This window comes from Marmota monax, unplaced genomic scaffold (genome assembly GCF_021218885.2).
Source record: "Marmota monax isolate L192 unplaced genomic scaffold, Marmota_monax_Labrador192_F-V1.1 WCK01_AAM20220418_F8-fsc00014, whole genome shotgun sequence".
NCBI lineage: Eukaryota > Metazoa > Chordata > Mammalia > Rodentia > Sciuridae > Marmota > Marmota monax.
In genome coordinates this window covers 8,322,209-8,340,776 of record NW_026695222.1, presented here as the reverse complement: position 1 = coordinate 8,340,776, position 18,568 = coordinate 8,322,209, and the positions used below count along the sequence as shown (strand labels likewise).

Sequence of the window (18,568 nt, the reverse complement as noted above, 5' to 3'; positions counted from 1 at the left end):
GGTAAATTAGAAACCGTTCTATGGCAAAAGATGCAAGGTAAACAGCGCTCACATGTGACACCAGCAACAGGAAGACCAGCTCCCCGAGACCTGGGTTCTCAGCCTTAGCTGACAGAAGACAACAAGAGGGAAAAGATTAATCAGATGCAGAGGATTCAACACTTTCTGACTAAATGAACATAGAAAGAGAGTCTTTAGCTCTATAGTCAGTCAATACACTACTTTCCAACATCAATTTCAAAACAAAAAGCCCACTGAGTTTCTCACTTTGCTGATGGGCATCACCAACACATCCAGGTGCCCAATCCCTCCCCTGCAAGCCATTCCTGACTTCTGGTTGTACCTCACCACCCACATCCAAACCAACACCAGTTCTGGTCCAATGTACCTCGTCTGTTCCTCATTTGCCTGACTCCTCCTTCGTACTCCAAGGACCCCAATTCTCAAAGCTCCTTGACCCCACCAGGCCTGCCAAATCCTGCACTTCAGTTCATTTCACTGTCCCGAGCCCCACATCACCCTTGTTTTCCCCCTTACCTGACCCAGGGTCCGCAGTCACTACGATACTCTTGCACACACACACCCCTCCGCTGCCCTCTTTGGTAAAGCAGAGTGCCGCCCCAACACACACTGAGCTGAACCACAGCCAACCCTAACCCTGCTCAGACGTGGCTCACAGGCTTCCTTTACTGGTGTCCAAGACAGAGCTTTCCCAGCTCCCCTGCAAGCCCTGCCAGCCCTACCTCCCAGCTGCCCCCTCCGCTGGTCCTCTCCCAGCCTCCAAATCTCTTTCCTCTTTGGCAACACGTACCACTCACTGGTACTGCTGTCCAGTCCCCTGGCTTTAAAAAACATCTCCACACTGTCACCTCCCAGCCACTTTTTCCTTGAGCACCACAATCTCAAATCCAATTTTCTAACCCCGAAACTGATGTCCTACCACAGGCAGCACTGTTCTCTGAACTACTCCCTCCTTCAACCTGGTTCTTCCTCTCAGCACTTGACCAACCCACCCTTCCAGATGCTCGGGGAAATGGCTGGAAGTTATCCTTACCTCCTCCTCTTGCTCCCACCCTTGTCAGGCCGAGAAGCCAATCCTCCTCCAGGGCTGGCCACTTCTAACCTCCATGTGGATGGCACCCTGGCTAGAGCCGCGTCAGCTCCCCTGTCTGTGGAGTCAGCTCCTGCCTGGATCAAAGCTTTTTGCAACCCAGAAAAAGCCAAAACCTTGATGTAGACTCTGAGGCCTATACAATCTCCAGCTGATTCCACGCCCCCAGCCTTGCTCCCCAGCACACCAGGCACCTGCCTCCCTGCCTCAGGATCTTTGCACTTGCTACCAACAGTCATGACAGGCTTCCCTCCACTCCTCCAGGCTTTCCTCAAACGCCACCTTGACGGTGCAGTCCTTCTGGGCTACCCAAACTTTCACCATGTTAATCCTCTCCCCTGTTTTTTCCTTAGTACATATTTATATCTAATATCATCTGCACATTTGACTTATTTCTACTGTGTTTTGTCTGTCTCTCCCCCAGGACAGATGCTCCATGATGTCAAGGATTTGGGGAGGCACTAATACATACTTTTAAAAAAATTCATGCACAGCCAATAGTTCAATATGATCCATCTGACCTCACATTCTATTCCTCACTATCTCTCTTTCCTGATTTACTTCTCTTCACAGAACTGGCCAGTGGCGGCCATAAGATTCATATATTTATTTAACGTCTGTCTCCTCTCGCCATTGCAAGGAAGCCAATTCTGCTATTCAAATCCACAACTTTTCAAATGAAATCATCATCTCCATCTCCCACCTTCTGAACTTACGGTTTTCCTTAGACTCCATATTTTCTGCAAAGGTACTGTGTTAGTGAGCTTTTCGACACTGTGACCAAAATACCTGACAAGAACTTAGAGGAAGATAGATTTACTTTGGCTCATGGTTTCAGGGGTCTTGGTCACGGCTGACTAATGCCAGAGCAGAAACATCATGGTGGAAGGCTATGGTGGAGGAAAGTTGCTCAGCTGAAGGAAGCCAGAGAGCAGAGAGAGAAGGAAAAAATAAGAGTGAATAGAAGGGCAGGAGAGAAGATGAACACTTCCAGGGCATGCCCTCCAACTAGGTCCCACCTCCCTGTAGTCCAATAAGCTATCAATTCACCGATGTCAGAGTCCTCACAGCCCACCTCTCAACCTTGCTGCATTTAGGGACCATGCTTTCAAAACATGGCATAACAGGCACCATGCCTGGTGCTGGCCACTGGCTAGCATGGGTACCAACCAGGTACCTATGTAAAAAATCTCGGCAGGCATCATGAACTTTCCCTTTCTCTTGGTCCCCAAATCTTAGCATCCTTTCCATCAACCTCATCTCCATTCATATTGTCCCCACCTGAGTCCAGGTCTTTGGTACTGCCCAGACCCCAAACTTTTACTATCCAAATCTGTCCTCACTCAAACAGTCACCCCAAACAAGGGGACTTCAGTCCTATAGTGGTACCCTATAGGACCCCCTACTACAGGGCTCACTCCACTCCACTATGCTAGGATTGTCAACTCGCCATCTCTGCCTCCCTTACTACTCGAAAGCTGAGTAAGCTGTAAAGCTTTATGCACAGACAATGGGCCACCTCTCACAGCATGCTGGGGCTTGAACCCAGAGCCTCACACATGCTAGGCACTTGCCCTACCACTAAGCTAGGCCTTCAGTTCACTCTTAAACCACCCTCAAGGATATCTGTTAAAATCAGTATGATCAATGCCCTCCACCTTCTATCAGTGTTGCTTAGGGGCAGCTCAGATCTTGGATTCCTGCCTAAGACTTTCTTGGGTTCAAGAGCCTATATGATCCGACTGATAGAAACTTTACATAATTAGACAAGTCATAGGAACTGGATGTTTTCAGCAAATACCTGCATTTTACCTTCCACAGAACCACTAGGAAAGTTCTAAAGCCAGTTTCAGCTCTGAGGCTGTTGGATTCTATTGAATTAGTGTTTGCATCTTATGACTAAATGAAGAACAGATGCACATAAACCTCAGAGGTGGTGGCCACATTAATCCCATTCCTAGCCTCCACCTCCGTCCTGTCCATTAGCAAGTTATTCAAAATGACTTATATTTATATCCAACTCTGGGTTACCACATTCCCAGCTCCCCTGTGCTTACAAGGACTCCTGGTAATGGTGCACCTAGACATTAATGCTTTGAAGAATGTGCCTTCCCAACCACACCCTTACAATTTTAACAGTGACAGAGAGGAAAGCCCCCAAACAGGCAAACTTATTTTTAAAAATGTTTCCACACATAAGAAACATAAAGCAATAAATGGGACTGATGCTGGAACCTGCCGGGCTTGGACCCGGAAGCCCGACAAGAGGACTCGGCAGGAATCCACACTCCTTCATGCCATTGTGGGCACTCCCAGGGGAGAGAATAAAGTCTCCACTATATGACCAGATTCTGGACTTATACAGGACAGGAAAGTACCTTTGCACTTTCCAAAAGTTTTCTATTGGATCATAGAGAAGAATATACCCAAAGACTCCTGAGGAAAAGAAAACAACTGGAGAGAGACTGTAAAATAAGTATGTTAGTAATCAGGCCTAATAGCAATCTGTTACTGGGGATGCAGACGTAGGAAGATCACAAGTTCAAAGTCAGCTCGGGCAACGTAGACCTTGTCTCAAAATAAAATTAAAACATAAAAAGGACTGGGAATATAGCTCAGTAGGTAGAGAGCTTGCCTAGCATATTCGAGGTCCTGGTCAACCCCCAATACTGTGGTTTTTGTTGTTGTTGTTGTTTTAAAGGTATATTAGTGCTCTTAATGATTCAAATGAAGAAACATTTAAAAACAAATATATGGACTGGGGTTGTGGCTCAGCAGTAGAGCGCTCACCTAGTACATGAAAGGCCCTGGGTTCAATCCTCAGCACTACATAAAAATAAATAAGTAAAGGTATTGTGTCCAACTACAACTAAAAAATATTTTAAAAAATACATATAAGGGCCAGGGGCATAGCTCAATAGCAGAGTGCACACCTAGTATACAGGAGGCCCTGGCTTCAATTCCTAGCACTACAAAACAAACAAAGGAAAATAAAAACCAAATACACACAAAAATGAAAAAATAATTTATAAAAGTACACATGTACAAGAAATTAAGAACTAAAGGTAAGCAGAAATGAACCAAGTGGAAACTGTAGAATAATCATTACAATAAAAATCTAATATAAACACATGATTTTACAAATAGATAAAGTAGAAATTACTGGAGGTTTCATCCAGAGAGCAGCCCTGAGAAGGGTGCGAGGAAGCAGTGGAAGAGAAATAGACAGTGCATAGTTATAAGTTTATTCACAAGTTGAGAGCAAAATACAATAATTTTTCACATGTAAACACTAAGAGTCGCCATCTACAAACACTTGGTGTGTTTTAAAAGAAAATGAATTAACTAGGAATCAGAAGGATGCAAAAGACAACAGGGAACATGAGAACTGCTAACATACGCTGGTGAATTCTAGTATAAAATATCACCAGTTCAATACTAAAATAAATTAACCCAAAATCCTAGACTATATGGCAAGGCAAGTGGAAGGTGAAGGCAAGTGGAAGGTGAAGTCATGGTTCAGTTCTTGTCTCTGAAGTGAAGAAATATGGGAGTAAATAATCTGCTGGTCTCTAAGGCCAAAAAAAAAAAAAAAAGCCAGGAGAGACCTGCAGGAAACTCCTTTTCACTCTTCAAAGCTGGTCTAATTTAAACATGAACAACAAACTAATGAATAAGCTATTCATTAGTTTAAACATGATAGAAAATCCAGTTTTGTAATTTTCACTTTATAGGCAAAAAGAAAATAGTGATGCCGGTTGTAAAAAAAATCAGGACATTTCTTTAAGAGCTAAGGTAAAAACCAAAATATGAACACGAGTAATCAATCAAAATACTTAGCAATGCATGTTCACACACTGCTTTTCTCACTGAGCACCACCCAACACAGAAGGCAAATTCCAGAACCAGGTTTTAAGGAATCCTAGAATGGTATTCTTGACTTAACCACATTTCCAATCTTAAGAGATAAACACCATAAAGCAAGTTCTCTCTAAAGAGCTTTTTCCCTTTCATAACCAATACTTTTTAAGAAACTTTATACACATCAAACCATAATCTGACATCTGGGGGAAAATATTAGTACTGAATATAATGGACGAGTGTGATCAGCCTTGTCTGATACCACTTCTTTGGATAAAATTACTTATATTCTGGATGTTGCAGCCATAACACCAACCACAGGCACTGGGTTCCAAATGATATGCCATTCCCCTCCCACCTTGCAATAAAAGGAGAGGTGAGATTACCATATTATTTCATAACAGCACATTCTTGGAGAAAAAAAAATTAAGGTTTCAATATCCGGCAGTAAGCCCCAGCCAGTTTTACAATGTTATTAGCAATGCATGCTTCCTCCCTGGAGTTAATCCCAGCAGGGGACTCCAGGCTGGGAGCAGGGCCTAGGTTCAAAGACAATATCTTTGCACTTGCATTTCAAGGCTTCAGCCTTCATTGAAAACATAAGTATTAAAGCCTGTTTTACACTGACTCTAGGTAGAATTACTTTAGAGTGACCTAAAGAATGAAGACAGGGAGCACTATTACCGGAAGAGTAAAGAAAGTGGGGTGCTTTGCGTCATCTTCATATTTGCCTTCTGTGGAACTCCCGGCCTCCATTGATTTGGATGTGGTGTTCTTGCCAATACCCATCATCAAGAGAAGCTGAGTGAGCCTGCGTGGCCGGTGGTGTGAGGGAGTGAAGGCTTATTCAAGCCAGGAGCTCAAATCAGTCAACTCTTCTGGTGCCTGCAGCACCGGATTCTCAGATGGATATGAGACCTGTGAGTACCATCTCTTAGCACCTGCAAGAGAGATTACAAACAAATCACCACAAAGCACACATACAACCCAAGGACCCAGATCATCTAGTTCCCTGCACAAAAAAAGTCATATTAGTTAGATCCAAACATCCAAAAATATACTTCTCAAGTACCCATTCTCTTCTGAATTGCCCCCTGGAAATCAGGACCACTAAGTTAGATTATCAGAAATATCACAATATCGGGGGGGGGGGGGACAATTAAGGTAAGTCTCTGACATGCATTAGGATATATCTCATAACACAGTTTAACCTAACAGAATATTATGCAGTAGCAATGTTCTGTATCTGCCCTGACCAGGAGTCACACTGGCCACCTGTGGCTCTTATGTGCACTTGAAATGAGCCTAGTGCAAATGAGAAATTGAATTTTAATTAATTAAATTTAATATAGCCACTTGTGCTTAGTGGCTATCACACGGGATGATGTGGACACAGGCAATTTATCATGTCTGAATAAATGTCAAAATTCGCTACATGTGCCCCATTAAAGGCAGAGGCAGGCATTCAAAGTATTAAAAAGAGGAAATAAAATCAACCTAGGATTAAATGCTCACACAGAATTCCAGGAAGGAAGCAAGGTGAGTTTTAAAATGGGCAGAATACCACAAAAAAAAAAAAAAAAAAAAAAGGAGTCAAAACATTCAGTATGAATGAAATGACAAAATAAACCTAAAATAGAAACTCAAACCCTCTCTCTTGCCCCCCAAAAGGAAGGTAAAGTGGCAAGAAACAGGAAAGGACTGGAGGTGGGAGGAGAGGGATCAACATTACCAGACCCAGAATGCATCTGACAAGCCCAAAGAAATCGGAGAGACTCTGGCATTTATTAAAGAAATAAGAGGCACTGGGTTCGATCAGCACTACATAAAAATAAAATAAAGACATTCTGTCCATCTACAACTACAAAAAAAATTTTTTTAAAGAAGAAAAAAAAGAAATAATGTAATACTTTGAACTAAGAGAAAAATCTAAGAAAAAGTCAAAATAAGGAAGTTTCTAGAACAATTCTATGCAGCCAAGCCTCAGTGAAGGAGCAGAAAATAAAACCTCGATTTTAAACCATTTTTTTAACCATCACTATTTTTTTTAACCATCACTATTGTTTAGTGAGACCTAAACAATAAAAGTGACCCACCCTAGATTAACGAGCGAGCATTGGGAGATCTCAGCTTTGAAAATGAGAGGGCACACGGGATCCCTACATGGGCTGGCACACATAAATAAAACGTGCCTACATATGCCTGGATTTTCATAAAGAAAATAACCATGCTCACATGCAGCTGTGGGAGGGGCAGAGCCCATGGTCACATTTTACCACCAATTAATTAGTTTCCCGTCAAGAACAAATAATCCAACCAAAATGCCCTGCAAATGTGAAGACAGGCTAGTACATGGAGTGTGGAAATACAAGTAGGAAACTCTGTTCAAGGAATTCTTCATGGGACACTTGTTCATTCAACAAATCCTGTGGCTGAGCAAGGAAGGGGAATAAAATACAAACAGATAAGAAAAAAAAAAAGAATTATGCAAAGTTTGAGAGTTCAACAGTCAGAGGGTAAAAAGAGAAAATGAAAAGAAACAGCTGCTGGAACATCAACTTGCATTGGTATAATAGAGAGAGCTGGGTTCACCCAGCACATTCTTCCGGGGGCTACATTTTCAATCCTGACATATCCGCGCTTGTTTAAAGCAGTGGTTCTCAACCCATAATGATTCCACTCTCCAGAGGACACGTGGCAAGATCTGGAGGCATTTTTGGCCGTCAAGGCTGGGAGAGAGCTAGTGGCCTCTAGCAGGAAAAGGCCAGGGTGCTGCTCAACATCCTCAGTGCACAGAAAAGGGGATCTAAGGAAGGAAGCAGGGAGAGGGCTTCAGAATCAGGAAGGGGACAGCAGTAGGGGTAGAGAGGGGAGGAACACAGTGACTACTGAACAAAAAATATATATTCTTGTGGCTCAGCGGTAGAGCACTCATCTAGCACACGCAAGGCACTGGGTTCGATCCTCAGCAGCACGTAAAAAATAAATAAATAAAATCCAACTACAACTGAATATATAATTTATACACACACACACACACACATTTCCCCTCATCTTGGAAACTGTTCCCAAAAGAGAGCATTCCGCACCCCAGTCCACAAGGCCAGAAACCACACATCAACCTGAGATCAGAGGTTTCATCCACACAGGATGAACTTTTGTGTGGGTAAATGCCAAGGTCCACAGGCAAAATGCAAAAGATGAAAGCCAAAGGGAGAGGGCAGAGTGAAGTTTAGGGTCTGTGTTCAAAGTGATACTCAAACAAGAAGGAAAATCTGGGGAGAGTTCACCAACTCATGATGGCCCTCATCCTTCTCCCTGCAAAAAGAAAAAGAATAAGCAAGTCTACCTGCTGTCTTGTCCCTGACCACTTGACAGGGGAAGGAGGAGCCAAAGGATGAAAGACCAGGATGAAGATACAGCAGGATGAATAAGAGTAGTTTTCTAGTTGCTAAGTGCCAACATGCGATAGGAACATCTCTTACCTGTCCTTATATAAATGGCAGTTATTAGTAGCCAGTGAGCATATGATTGATGTGCCCTCTGACTCCACAAAAGCAGAATGTGAGCTTCAGAGAAGTAAAGCTACTCACCAAAGGATGCAGAGCCAAAAGCAGTGGAAAGGGATTCGAACTTTAATCAGTTTTCTCACCTGTCCTACTTACACAAACAAGACATAAAACTTCCTTTTCAATGCTCAGCTACAGATGACTTCCCTGGACAAACAGAGCCCATGCCAGCTGGCTCTGAGCACTGCCTCCACAAGACCTGCAGTTGGTTTCTTCCCTCTCTGTCATTCCTGAGGGTGCTCCAGGGCTAAGGGACCCAGCTGGGTGCCTTTTCCAGGGATTCTGCCTCTTATTCCGATAGCCATCTGGCTAAGCAGGCAGGCAGCCATTATTTCTCTGTGTTACAACCATCTTAATGGTCCTCAGATACTGAGGTGGTCACCGAAGTACTGATGTAACTAAGTTACTCCAACAGAAAGGGGTGAAACGAGGGGTTCCCACCTTCATCAGATCAGGAACTCCCCAATCTGCATTTCTTCCCACCCACCTGGCTACTCCTCAGAACAGGTCACCATCATCTCTCAGCAGCATCTCCCCAAGAACTTAAATCATCTTCCTGTTCCATCTTGATGGCCCCAAACACTTGTCCATTCTGCAACCACCAAGAGCATCCTGTAAAATGTTAGCATGCTCTTTGATGGCTTGACAATTAGTTTCAGAATGACAAGATTCCTTCCCCAGGAATAATGACGACATCATGATGATGACAGCAGGATGAGTAAGAGATGAAAGGAACCTCCCACCCTCCTCTCCAGGTCTTGCTTTAGCCCCCTCCTAACGTGCTCTGCTTCAGTTCTTTGTAGGTGCTGGCCCTCTTCTAACCCTCTGGATCTTGAACATGCCATCCCTCAAAAATGGGCAGCCTGTACATTGCCCCTTTCTCTTGGGATATCTTCTGTCGATACCTCCTCTGATTATCACCTCATCACTGTGTCTCAGGACCATGAAGATGGTCTCAAAACAGAAAGATAATGTCCACCTGCCTGCCCAGCCAGCTGCAGAAGCAAAAGGCAGAATCTAAAGTCTCACTATCAGACCTATGGCTCCCAGCGCTGAAGTTGGCTTGTATATTAAAGTTTCCTCAAAAGTTCTGGAATGAGGTATTATCTTTTTTTTTTAAAGGAACCTAATATGTAACAGTCATTCTTGCTTAATACTCCTACTGCATCACACCTATACCTGACAGGGCAGGTGCATTACGTGAGGAACAAGTCAGTGATTCAACATCACTGCTAGTCTAAAAGGCACTCAGAGCCTTCACTCTCATCTGCATCTCTGTCTCCATTTCGCATCTGTCTCCTGTGCTCCCGAGCCACCTGATTCCAGGAACAACAGACCTGATCAATAAGCATCTTGTGATAAACCAAAGTCCTCACCTCACCAATCCTGAGATAATGATGGTCCAGACCATACCTGATCAATATGCATCTGCTTTGGTGGATTTGCAAAGCTTCCAGCTGCACAAACTGCCACCCTTGCCCTCATTTTTTCTACAAAACCTTCAAACTTTATCAGTCCCTCAAAGATAGGGCTGAAAATATGGACCCCCCTGCCCTCCCAGTGCAGTCACGCTGTAGGTACCTACTCTGTTTTTCACCATTACTTTTCTGTTTGGTTTTTGGGACAAGTGGCTGGACCTGATGTGTTGGAGCCTAAGACTCTGGTAACATCGGCACTGTACACAAAGATGAGAAAGTATTCAAAAGGAAAAGTCCAAATCACAACTGTATTAAGAGATCTGAAAATCAGAGAATCTTCAATTAAATAACAAGTTACAAAACACATGAAGAAGTGGTATGTACCTGTAATCCCAGAGGCTCATGAGGCTGAGACAGGAGGATTGAGAGTTCAAAGCCAGCCTCAGCAATGGCAAGGCGCTAAGCAAATCAGTGAGACCCTGTCTCTAAATAAAATACAAAGTGGGGCCGGGGAATATGGCTCAGTGGTTGAGTGCCCCAGAGTTCAATCCCCAGTACTAAAAAAAAAAAAAAAGCAAGATACTTTCAATGGAACCGAATCAAACATTTCCCAAATGCCAGCATTAAGTGTCTACATCAGAGGCTGGCAAACCACCAGCTGGCCTCTTGGTCTCCAGTTAAGAATGATTTTATATTTTTTAAAAACGCTGTGAACGACAACAAAGAAGAATCTATGACAGAGACCATCTGGCCCACAAAACCCAAGTTATTCACAGGAAAGTCTGTGAACCCAATGAAAATGAAAGGAAGGACTCCTGCTCAGAATGCCAATAATAGTGATAAATATTTATAAATAAAATTTAACAAAGTATGAAGAAAACAATAAAATATTACTAAGGAACATGAGAACTGAATAACCAAAGAGGCGGACAATAGTCCTGAACAGAAAAGCTACTGCCAGGATGTGTTCACTTTCCAATAAACATGACCGCAAAGAATTAATAATTACTAGTTAATACCCCAAAGGAAGATGGGAAGGGTTCTTAGAAATTTTTTTCTGGAAGAATAATCAAGAATAGCCACAAAGGTCTGAAAAATAGTAAGAGGAATGTGCTCTCTCAGCTAGAAACCAAATCTAAGGCTGCAAGAAACAGAAGGGTTTAAGAGAGATAAAAAAATCAAACTAACACCAGGAAACAAAGAACCCACGGCTGACACAGGCATGACATGGGCCACTTCAAATCACAGCACAAGATACGGATTTTCCAACATACATGCCAAGACAACTGGTTCACTGTAATAAAATCCAGAAAAGCAAGGCCTAAGGTTTAAAAAGAAAAGGCTGCTATGGGACTATATATAAGGATTGGGGGACGAGATCTGCTGTGATACAACATGTGATATACTTGTATTGTGGACTTAAAAATTGGTTAAGAAGGCATAGATCCTCTTAAAAGTACTAAACACAATTAAAAATTGAGTAGAAAATGCTGAATATGATTTAAAAAAAAAAAGAGGCCATGAGTTAAAAGGATTAAAAGCAATTAATCCCTTTAAAAATATATAGGTACAACACTAACCCACAATATCTGTGTAAAGTGTATGTTCACATGACAAAACATGAATCAAACTCAAATAATTTATTTTTCTTTTTATACTCTTCTATATTTTCTAAAATTACTTACTCAGCAATGAAAAATAGGCTCCCTTTCTCCCCTGAGAGCCTGCTGATGTTTGCAATTAGCACAGTTCTTTCCTCCCTTCACACTCCAACCCAGGGCAGTGGTGGCTCCCTTTACAGCATCCCCCGCCACACACATACTATAAAGGAAATTTCTGTTGAGAGCTAAAGACACAGCAGCGTGGAGCAATGTTTTCACGTTTAAAGTTCTAAAATAACTTATCAGAAAACACAGGAGAAAAGTGAAGATTCTGCAAATTATGCTTTGCATCTAGGTTATTTTAAAGCTCCCCGGCAGCCAGGGTTAAAAACCACTACCTTTCAGCAAGCAGGAAATCATCAGTCTCAAAATAAAACTCACCTCAAAATAAACACAAGACTGACAAAGAAGAAAAAATAGCAATTGGGGAAACTTATAAATAAGTAGACAAGTAAAACATTCAATCACTAACAAATCTTTTAGTACCTAATATGTGAAACTACTAGCTCTCCAGTCACCCATAATCGGGTAAAAATGCAAAACAAGGGTTAGTTTATGGGCTATTTGGCAAGCAGTCATTTCTTTTGTACTCAATGTTTTTTACCTGGCCATTTCTCTTCCTATCCAGGAATCAGTGTCACCCCTCACTGTGGTTTAAGATACTGACTTGAAAGTATGCCAGTATTAGCCAAACAGAGGTTTTGTGTTCTTTTTTGTACTGGGATTGAACATAGAGGTGCTTTGCCACTGAGCTACATTCCCTGCCCTGGTTTTATTATTTTTGTTTTCTAACAGCCTCTTGCTAAATTGCTGAGGCTGATCTCAAAATTGGGATTCTCCTGTCTCAGCCTCCCAAATCACTGGGATTACAGGGCTGTAAACACCACGGGGACCTCCAACCAGAGGTTTTAAGGACTGAGCTACTCTTAGAATTAAATACTAAAACCCTATGTTTCTGAAAAGAACCTAAAAAAACATATACTACCATGGTCAGCACCTAGTAGAGTTCCCAGCATATAATTTACAATATACAAAGCCTCTGATCACTGAAAGAATTAACCACTAAAGGTTCTCCCCAAGTGTAGAATCCCCCCTGGCATATACAGCTGTTAGCATAAAACAGATGGCCAACAAATACCAATGAAATACACATTAACCTCAAATAGATGGCACTGAATGACTACTACTTCAAAAACAAATACACTACAAATCCATCATGTGATCAGGTGATCTAGGCACAAAACCTACAGTTAAAGGTTGTAAGAAGGATAAGAGAGAAAAGACCAAAGAGTAAGAATCTGTGGTTCATACTCGTAAGCAAAAGTTCAAAAGTCGTTTTATTCCTCATAGCCTTAAACTGGAAACACTCAATGGTCCATGGACAGCAGATGAACAGGTGAATAATGTGTCCATCCAATGGAATACTACTCAATGGTAGAAAGGAGGCAACCGACGCCCTGAGTAACTGCATGGATAAAGCACAAAGACACTGCGTTGAGTGAAGGAAGTCAGAAACAAGACGATTCTCAAAAAGCAGAATTAACCTACAGGGACAGGATACAGTCAGGGGCTACCTAGTATAGGAATGGAGGCAGGGAAGGACTTCCTAAGGGAGAAAAGGGAGCTCAGGAGTGATGGGAGCATGCTTTATGCTTTGATTGTGACACTGGGGGCCACACATGTATGCATACCTACTTACTCTAGGTAAACTCTACCTCAACAAAGCCAATTTTAGAAGGGAAAATTGAAAAATTTCTGTAATTCCATTTTTTAAAAAAATGTCCCTCCTCAAAATCTGATTCCAAAGGTCTGCTCTGGGAAGCTACACTTTTAACAAACAAAAAAATATTCTCATGCTTGTGGTCCTCAGATCCACCCTGGGGAAGAGCAACCTGGGCTGAGATAAAGCTATTTTTTCTTGCACCAACCTATCCAGACAGGTGGGAGTGTGGCTAAGAAGGTGTTTTGGGAATGAGGACATCAAAACCCCAAGCTGCGGGCTGAAACTTTGGTCTTCACCAAGACAAAAACAAGAGCCACCAGGTTTAATGATAAAGCGCATTTTAAAAGCCAAGTTGTGGTTCTGTGCTTAAACCCCATTATTAAAGGATTACAGTCAAACTGTGGCTGCTCCCATTAAATTCTGCTAAATGCTAAACATGTGACCTAAGTGCTTTTAATCCACGTAAAACAAAAAAGATTATTAGAACAAATATCTTCAACTTATATATGATCAACTCCCTTCAAATAAAATTAGTTAACCAATACATAGTCCACTGCTTTAGGAAGCTTACAATGCTGATGCTGACGCTGATCCTAGCTATAATTATGTCATTTAAAGATCTAGCAATAATGAATGGACCTGTAAGTAGTGATTATTATTAGATCTTGTGATGACAACTATGCTCACAGGGCGTGACTGAAAAACACTCAATTGTCCTGCAGCCTTCTCCAAAACCAAGAACTCTTACTCTTATTTTTCACTCTCAAGTTAGTACCCACTAGTGGGTCATGAAGTTAATTTGGTGCAGAATTTTTAATACAATGGAATTTAGCAGAACAAAAAGCTTCAGAGTACATCTGACAAGGGAAGGGGACCCAGTGTCACAGCCTGGCTGTGGCTGATATGGAGCGTGGTCCTCCATGTTAACAGGTCGTGGGACTTTCAAGAGGTGGAACCTTATGGAAAGTCATCCGGGGGCACTGCTTTTGGAAGGGCCCCCAGTTAATAACTTATAAGAGGCTTATTATAAAAGAGCAAGCTTGTCTGGGGGCCTTTAATCCCAACTACTCAGGAGGCTGTGGCAGGAAGATTCCAATTTCCAGGCCAGCCTCAGCAACTTAGCAAGACCCTGTTTCAAAAAATAAAAAGAGCAGGGAATGTAGCTCAGAGGTAGAATAACCCCTACATTTAATCCCTGGTACTGCCCCCCCCAAAAGCAAGCCTGACCTCTGAATCATACTCTGGCTTCCATCTCAACATGTGATCTCCCCTTCTCACTCATGCCCCCTCTGTGATGACATTCAGCATGGGCAGCCTTGGAGAGAACCACCTCCATACTCCAAAACTGAGATAAAGAAATCTCTTTTCTTTACCCACCTCAAATGACTGATACACTCAGTTTCAAGGTAAATGCCTTGCAATATGGAATTAATCAAAACAAGTCCTAAAGCTCTGCAGTTACACAAAGGCACATATTCCCAGAGCCCAACTTAATTTTTGCTGAACTCAAACACACACCCATAGAAATAATCTGCCAAAGTGAGAAAGTAGGGCAAGATGACACCAATAACGAAATATCCTATTCCCCCAACTCTCTGCAACAGTGGTCTACTTTATGCTTTGAAAATAGCCCTCGATGCTCTGCCACTGAGACATATTTTTTAAATGGACATGTTTGTTCCTCTACCTGATCTCTCCTTCCTGATCTGATCTCCCAGGTCTTCTCCTCCCTCATCTTCCCCTCCTTGAGTTTGCCTCGCAAGTCTCAGGAAACAGTATTCCTTTTGGATCACCTCTTTAAAAACCTCTGCTCTCCCTGGTGGGGAGAAACAGCCTCTGGGATGGGAGTCCCAGTGTTTCTCCTTTGCTAAGCAATAAAACTTCCTTTTTCTTTTCTCTTAACACCACATTCTCGTTATTGGATTGGCATCAGAGACAAGGGCCAAGCTTTCCATAATACCTCCAAAATGGTGGACAGATTGCCCACCACTAATCATTACATCAGAATGGTCGTTTGTTCATAAATATTAATCACAGTAATCTACCAGAGCCCCATACCAAACATCTTAGGTGATGCCACTGAGAGGCTCTGCACTGTACCCCAATGAGCTATCTCTGCCTTCTGTCACTGTCTTGATTTATGAATTTATGCTCTTAAGAGGAAGAGAATTTCAAAAGAAGTCAGATAAAACCTGGATATCTGAAAAGGGGGGGGGGAAGGAGGAGAAAAATAAAATGTAGGGGCTGGGGATGTGGCTCAAGCGGTAGCGCGCTCGCCTGGCATGCATGTGGCCCAGGTTCAAGCCTCAGCACCACATACAAACAAAGATGTTGTGTCCGCTGAAAACTAAAAAATAAATATTAAAAAATTCTCTCTCCAAAAAAAAAGAAAAGAAAAGAAAAATAAAATGTATTAATCCCTAACCATTAAAGAGGCCACTGAAAAGCTGACTTTATAAAAACAAGTGCATCATGGACTATCATTTCCAGAAATACAAACAAGATTTCGCTTAATCCTTACAAAAATTCTGGGAAGGGTTGTTATCTCCATTACACAGTTGAGCAATTGAGGCACAGAGGTTGGTTTAGTTTACCCTTAAACAAAAGTCAAGGGCAAAAGTGGAAGGCCAGATAAGAACTTTTTTTTTTTTTTTTTTGGTTCAGGGATTGAACTCCTAGTAGGTACTTAACCACTAAGCCACATCTTTAGCCCTTTTTCGTTAATTTTTGAGAACAGGTTGCACTAAGTTGCTTAGATGTGCACCACATCTGGCCAGGTAAGAATTCTTGAAAATACAAGTTGGGCCATGTGTTCCCTTTCAAGTTTTACTTTATATAGAATTTTAGGAGTTTGAAAAATAGGTATAAAAAGTAGTTTTTATATTGTCTTATTGTTCACAAAAGGAATATAAAAATGAAACAGATTTCATGCAGAGATGCAGTCTCATATAGCTGAGTACATATATTTTTAAATCCTTTTTAAGGTTTTTGGATAGTAAGAATGCTAGATTTAGCTGGGTATGGAAAGGCCTGAAAGATCACATCTGAAGGTTATTTTGAAAGAAGCTAAAGAAATCTCCTGGATAAATACTGTGGGAGGCCAACCTTACACGTGACTGAGTTACACTCCCTGGATGCGTGCTGAGGCGCTCAGTCACAGAAATGTCTCCTGCATGGGTGTGTCTTGCTACAGCCCCATGGGTGAAGCTAAACTCACCTGTTCCTTTGTAATATAACACCTTGCCGTGTTTAGGGTAGAATCTTCCATGGAAGTGCCTTGCGTGTGTCCCCTTCTCTTACTGTGCCCTTGGATGTGGCCTACCCAGGTGTCAGTCAACGTGCTGACAGTGGACATCAGGAAGATACTCGGGCCCCCTGAAACCTGACCCCTTGCCTCATTTGAATAGCTTCCCTCAATAAAAGGGGTCAGCATGTGATCTCGCGCTCTCTCTCTTTCTGCGGACCCTTAAGGTCAGAGGAGCCGTCACAGTGACCCCAAAGAAAAAGGTATTTGTGTCTCTTGTGTGGTTATTTTGTGCAGCCCAGTCAGCCCAGTTTGACTGGAGTGACCCCTGAGCATTTTAGTCGAGAGAACAGAAACCCGGCAAAATACTTTCCCCTCTTCCAGGTCTCCAAATGCTCTCTGGCTTATGATGGCCCCACCTTCTGATACAGAGGCTACCCTGGAGGCTAAGGTAACATCCAGGAGAATGACTCTGCCCTACTACCAGCTCCACTGTGCCAACTGGTTCCACCCTTCCTCTCAGTTAGTCAATGACTCATACCTTCTCTTTTTCAGAGAAGAAAGCCTCGGGAGAACTATGGGTCACCTCCAGCTGAGTTTAAACTCACCCTCCCTACTGGGAGAAGGGTTTCAAACAACTGTCCACTCCCTTACCTCAAGCTTAGTACTTACCAGCTCTCTCTGAATTATTCTTAGAAGCAAACCATTCCACTTCCACAAGTTCTCATACCTTTTTTTGGCCTCAAGTGCCAAAACCAAATTTCCTTCCCTTACCTGCAGAGGCCTCATTCCACTTTCCCCTTATTTCCTAATTATTCATTATACCAGCTCAGTTTGGCTGGACTCTGACACATTTTCTTGGTTTTCTCAACCACCTGCTCCCCATTCCGTTTGCAAATCACTTCTTCAGTATCCTTTACCTTCCTACCCACTCTTGCTGCTCCAAGAGTTACAGCTGTTCCCTACAGATCCTCCTGAGACAAGGAATGGCAGCTCTGAAATTTCACCTCCCTGATGGATGAGGGCTGAACTGTGGGTTTGCTAAACTGCACTGCAATTACCTGGGCTGGGTCACAGGAACTGCCCCAGGTTAACACCAAGCACATGATGATAGAAATAGCAAGACTTCTCCCTGATCCTTTAAACAATTCATGCCTGTACGTCACTTTTTTTTTTCCTGCAAAGGAACATGCTCCTCCTAAGAAATTCATAAATAACATACCCGCTAAAAAAAGAGAAAACAATCACTTGGAACTACATGCCACAGATACATGTGGCTTCTCTGGTATTTGAACCCCTTTTTGGGGGGTAGAAGTACTAAGGATTGAACCCCAGGGACACACTGAGCCACATACCCAGTCAGTCCTTTTTATTTTGAGGCAGGATCGGACTAAATTGTCTAGGCTGGCCTTGATGCAATCCTATTTCAGTCTCCCAAGTAGCTGAGATTACAAGCATGCACCTCCATACCCAACTAAATCTAGCATTCTTACTATCCAAAAACCTTAAAAAGGATTTAAAAATATATGCACTCAGCTATATGAGACTGCATCTCTGTATGAAATCTGTTTCATTTATATTCCTTTTTGTGAACAATAAGACAATATAAAAACTACTTTTTATACCCCTACTTTTCAAACTCCTAAAATTCTATATAAAGTAAAACATTAAAAAAAAAAAATCAGAGCTTTAGCAGCCCCCAAGGCTGGACTTAGAAAATAAAGCAAATAGGCATCTGAAAAACATGGAATCTGACATCTAACTGCTGCAGATAGGGATTTTTACTGTTACTCTTTTTCATGTACTAAATGAAGGATGCTGCCTTCCTAGAGTTGCATAAATGTTAATATTCGGCTATTAATATTTAAATAATGTCTGACAGCACTGAGAAAGGCTTTGTAGATTTTCTAATAACCCAGCTGGGCAAACTTGAGCCACAGGCTCCTCGCTCATCTACACAGTCACACAGAGAGGCATGCAC

At 42.3% G+C, this 18,568-nt stretch overlaps 1 protein-coding gene across 5 annotated transcripts in view; it reads right to left on the bottom strand.

Moving 5' to 3' along the window:
* Slc23a2 (solute carrier family 23 member 2) overlaps positions 1 to 18,568 on the bottom strand; it is a 123,014-nt gene that overhangs the window by 56,112 nt on the left and 48,334 nt on the right. For all 5 annotated transcript variants that reach the window (XM_058575684.1, XM_046433279.2, XM_046433280.2 and 2 more), the window contains one exon: positions 5,657 to 5,913. In XM_058575684.1, coding sequence (XP_058431667.1) covers positions 5,657 to 5,764 — 108 coding nt within the window. In that variant the 5' untranslated portion in view covers positions 5,765 to 5,913. The remainder of the gene's footprint in view (positions 1 to 5,656; positions 5,914 to 18,568) is intronic.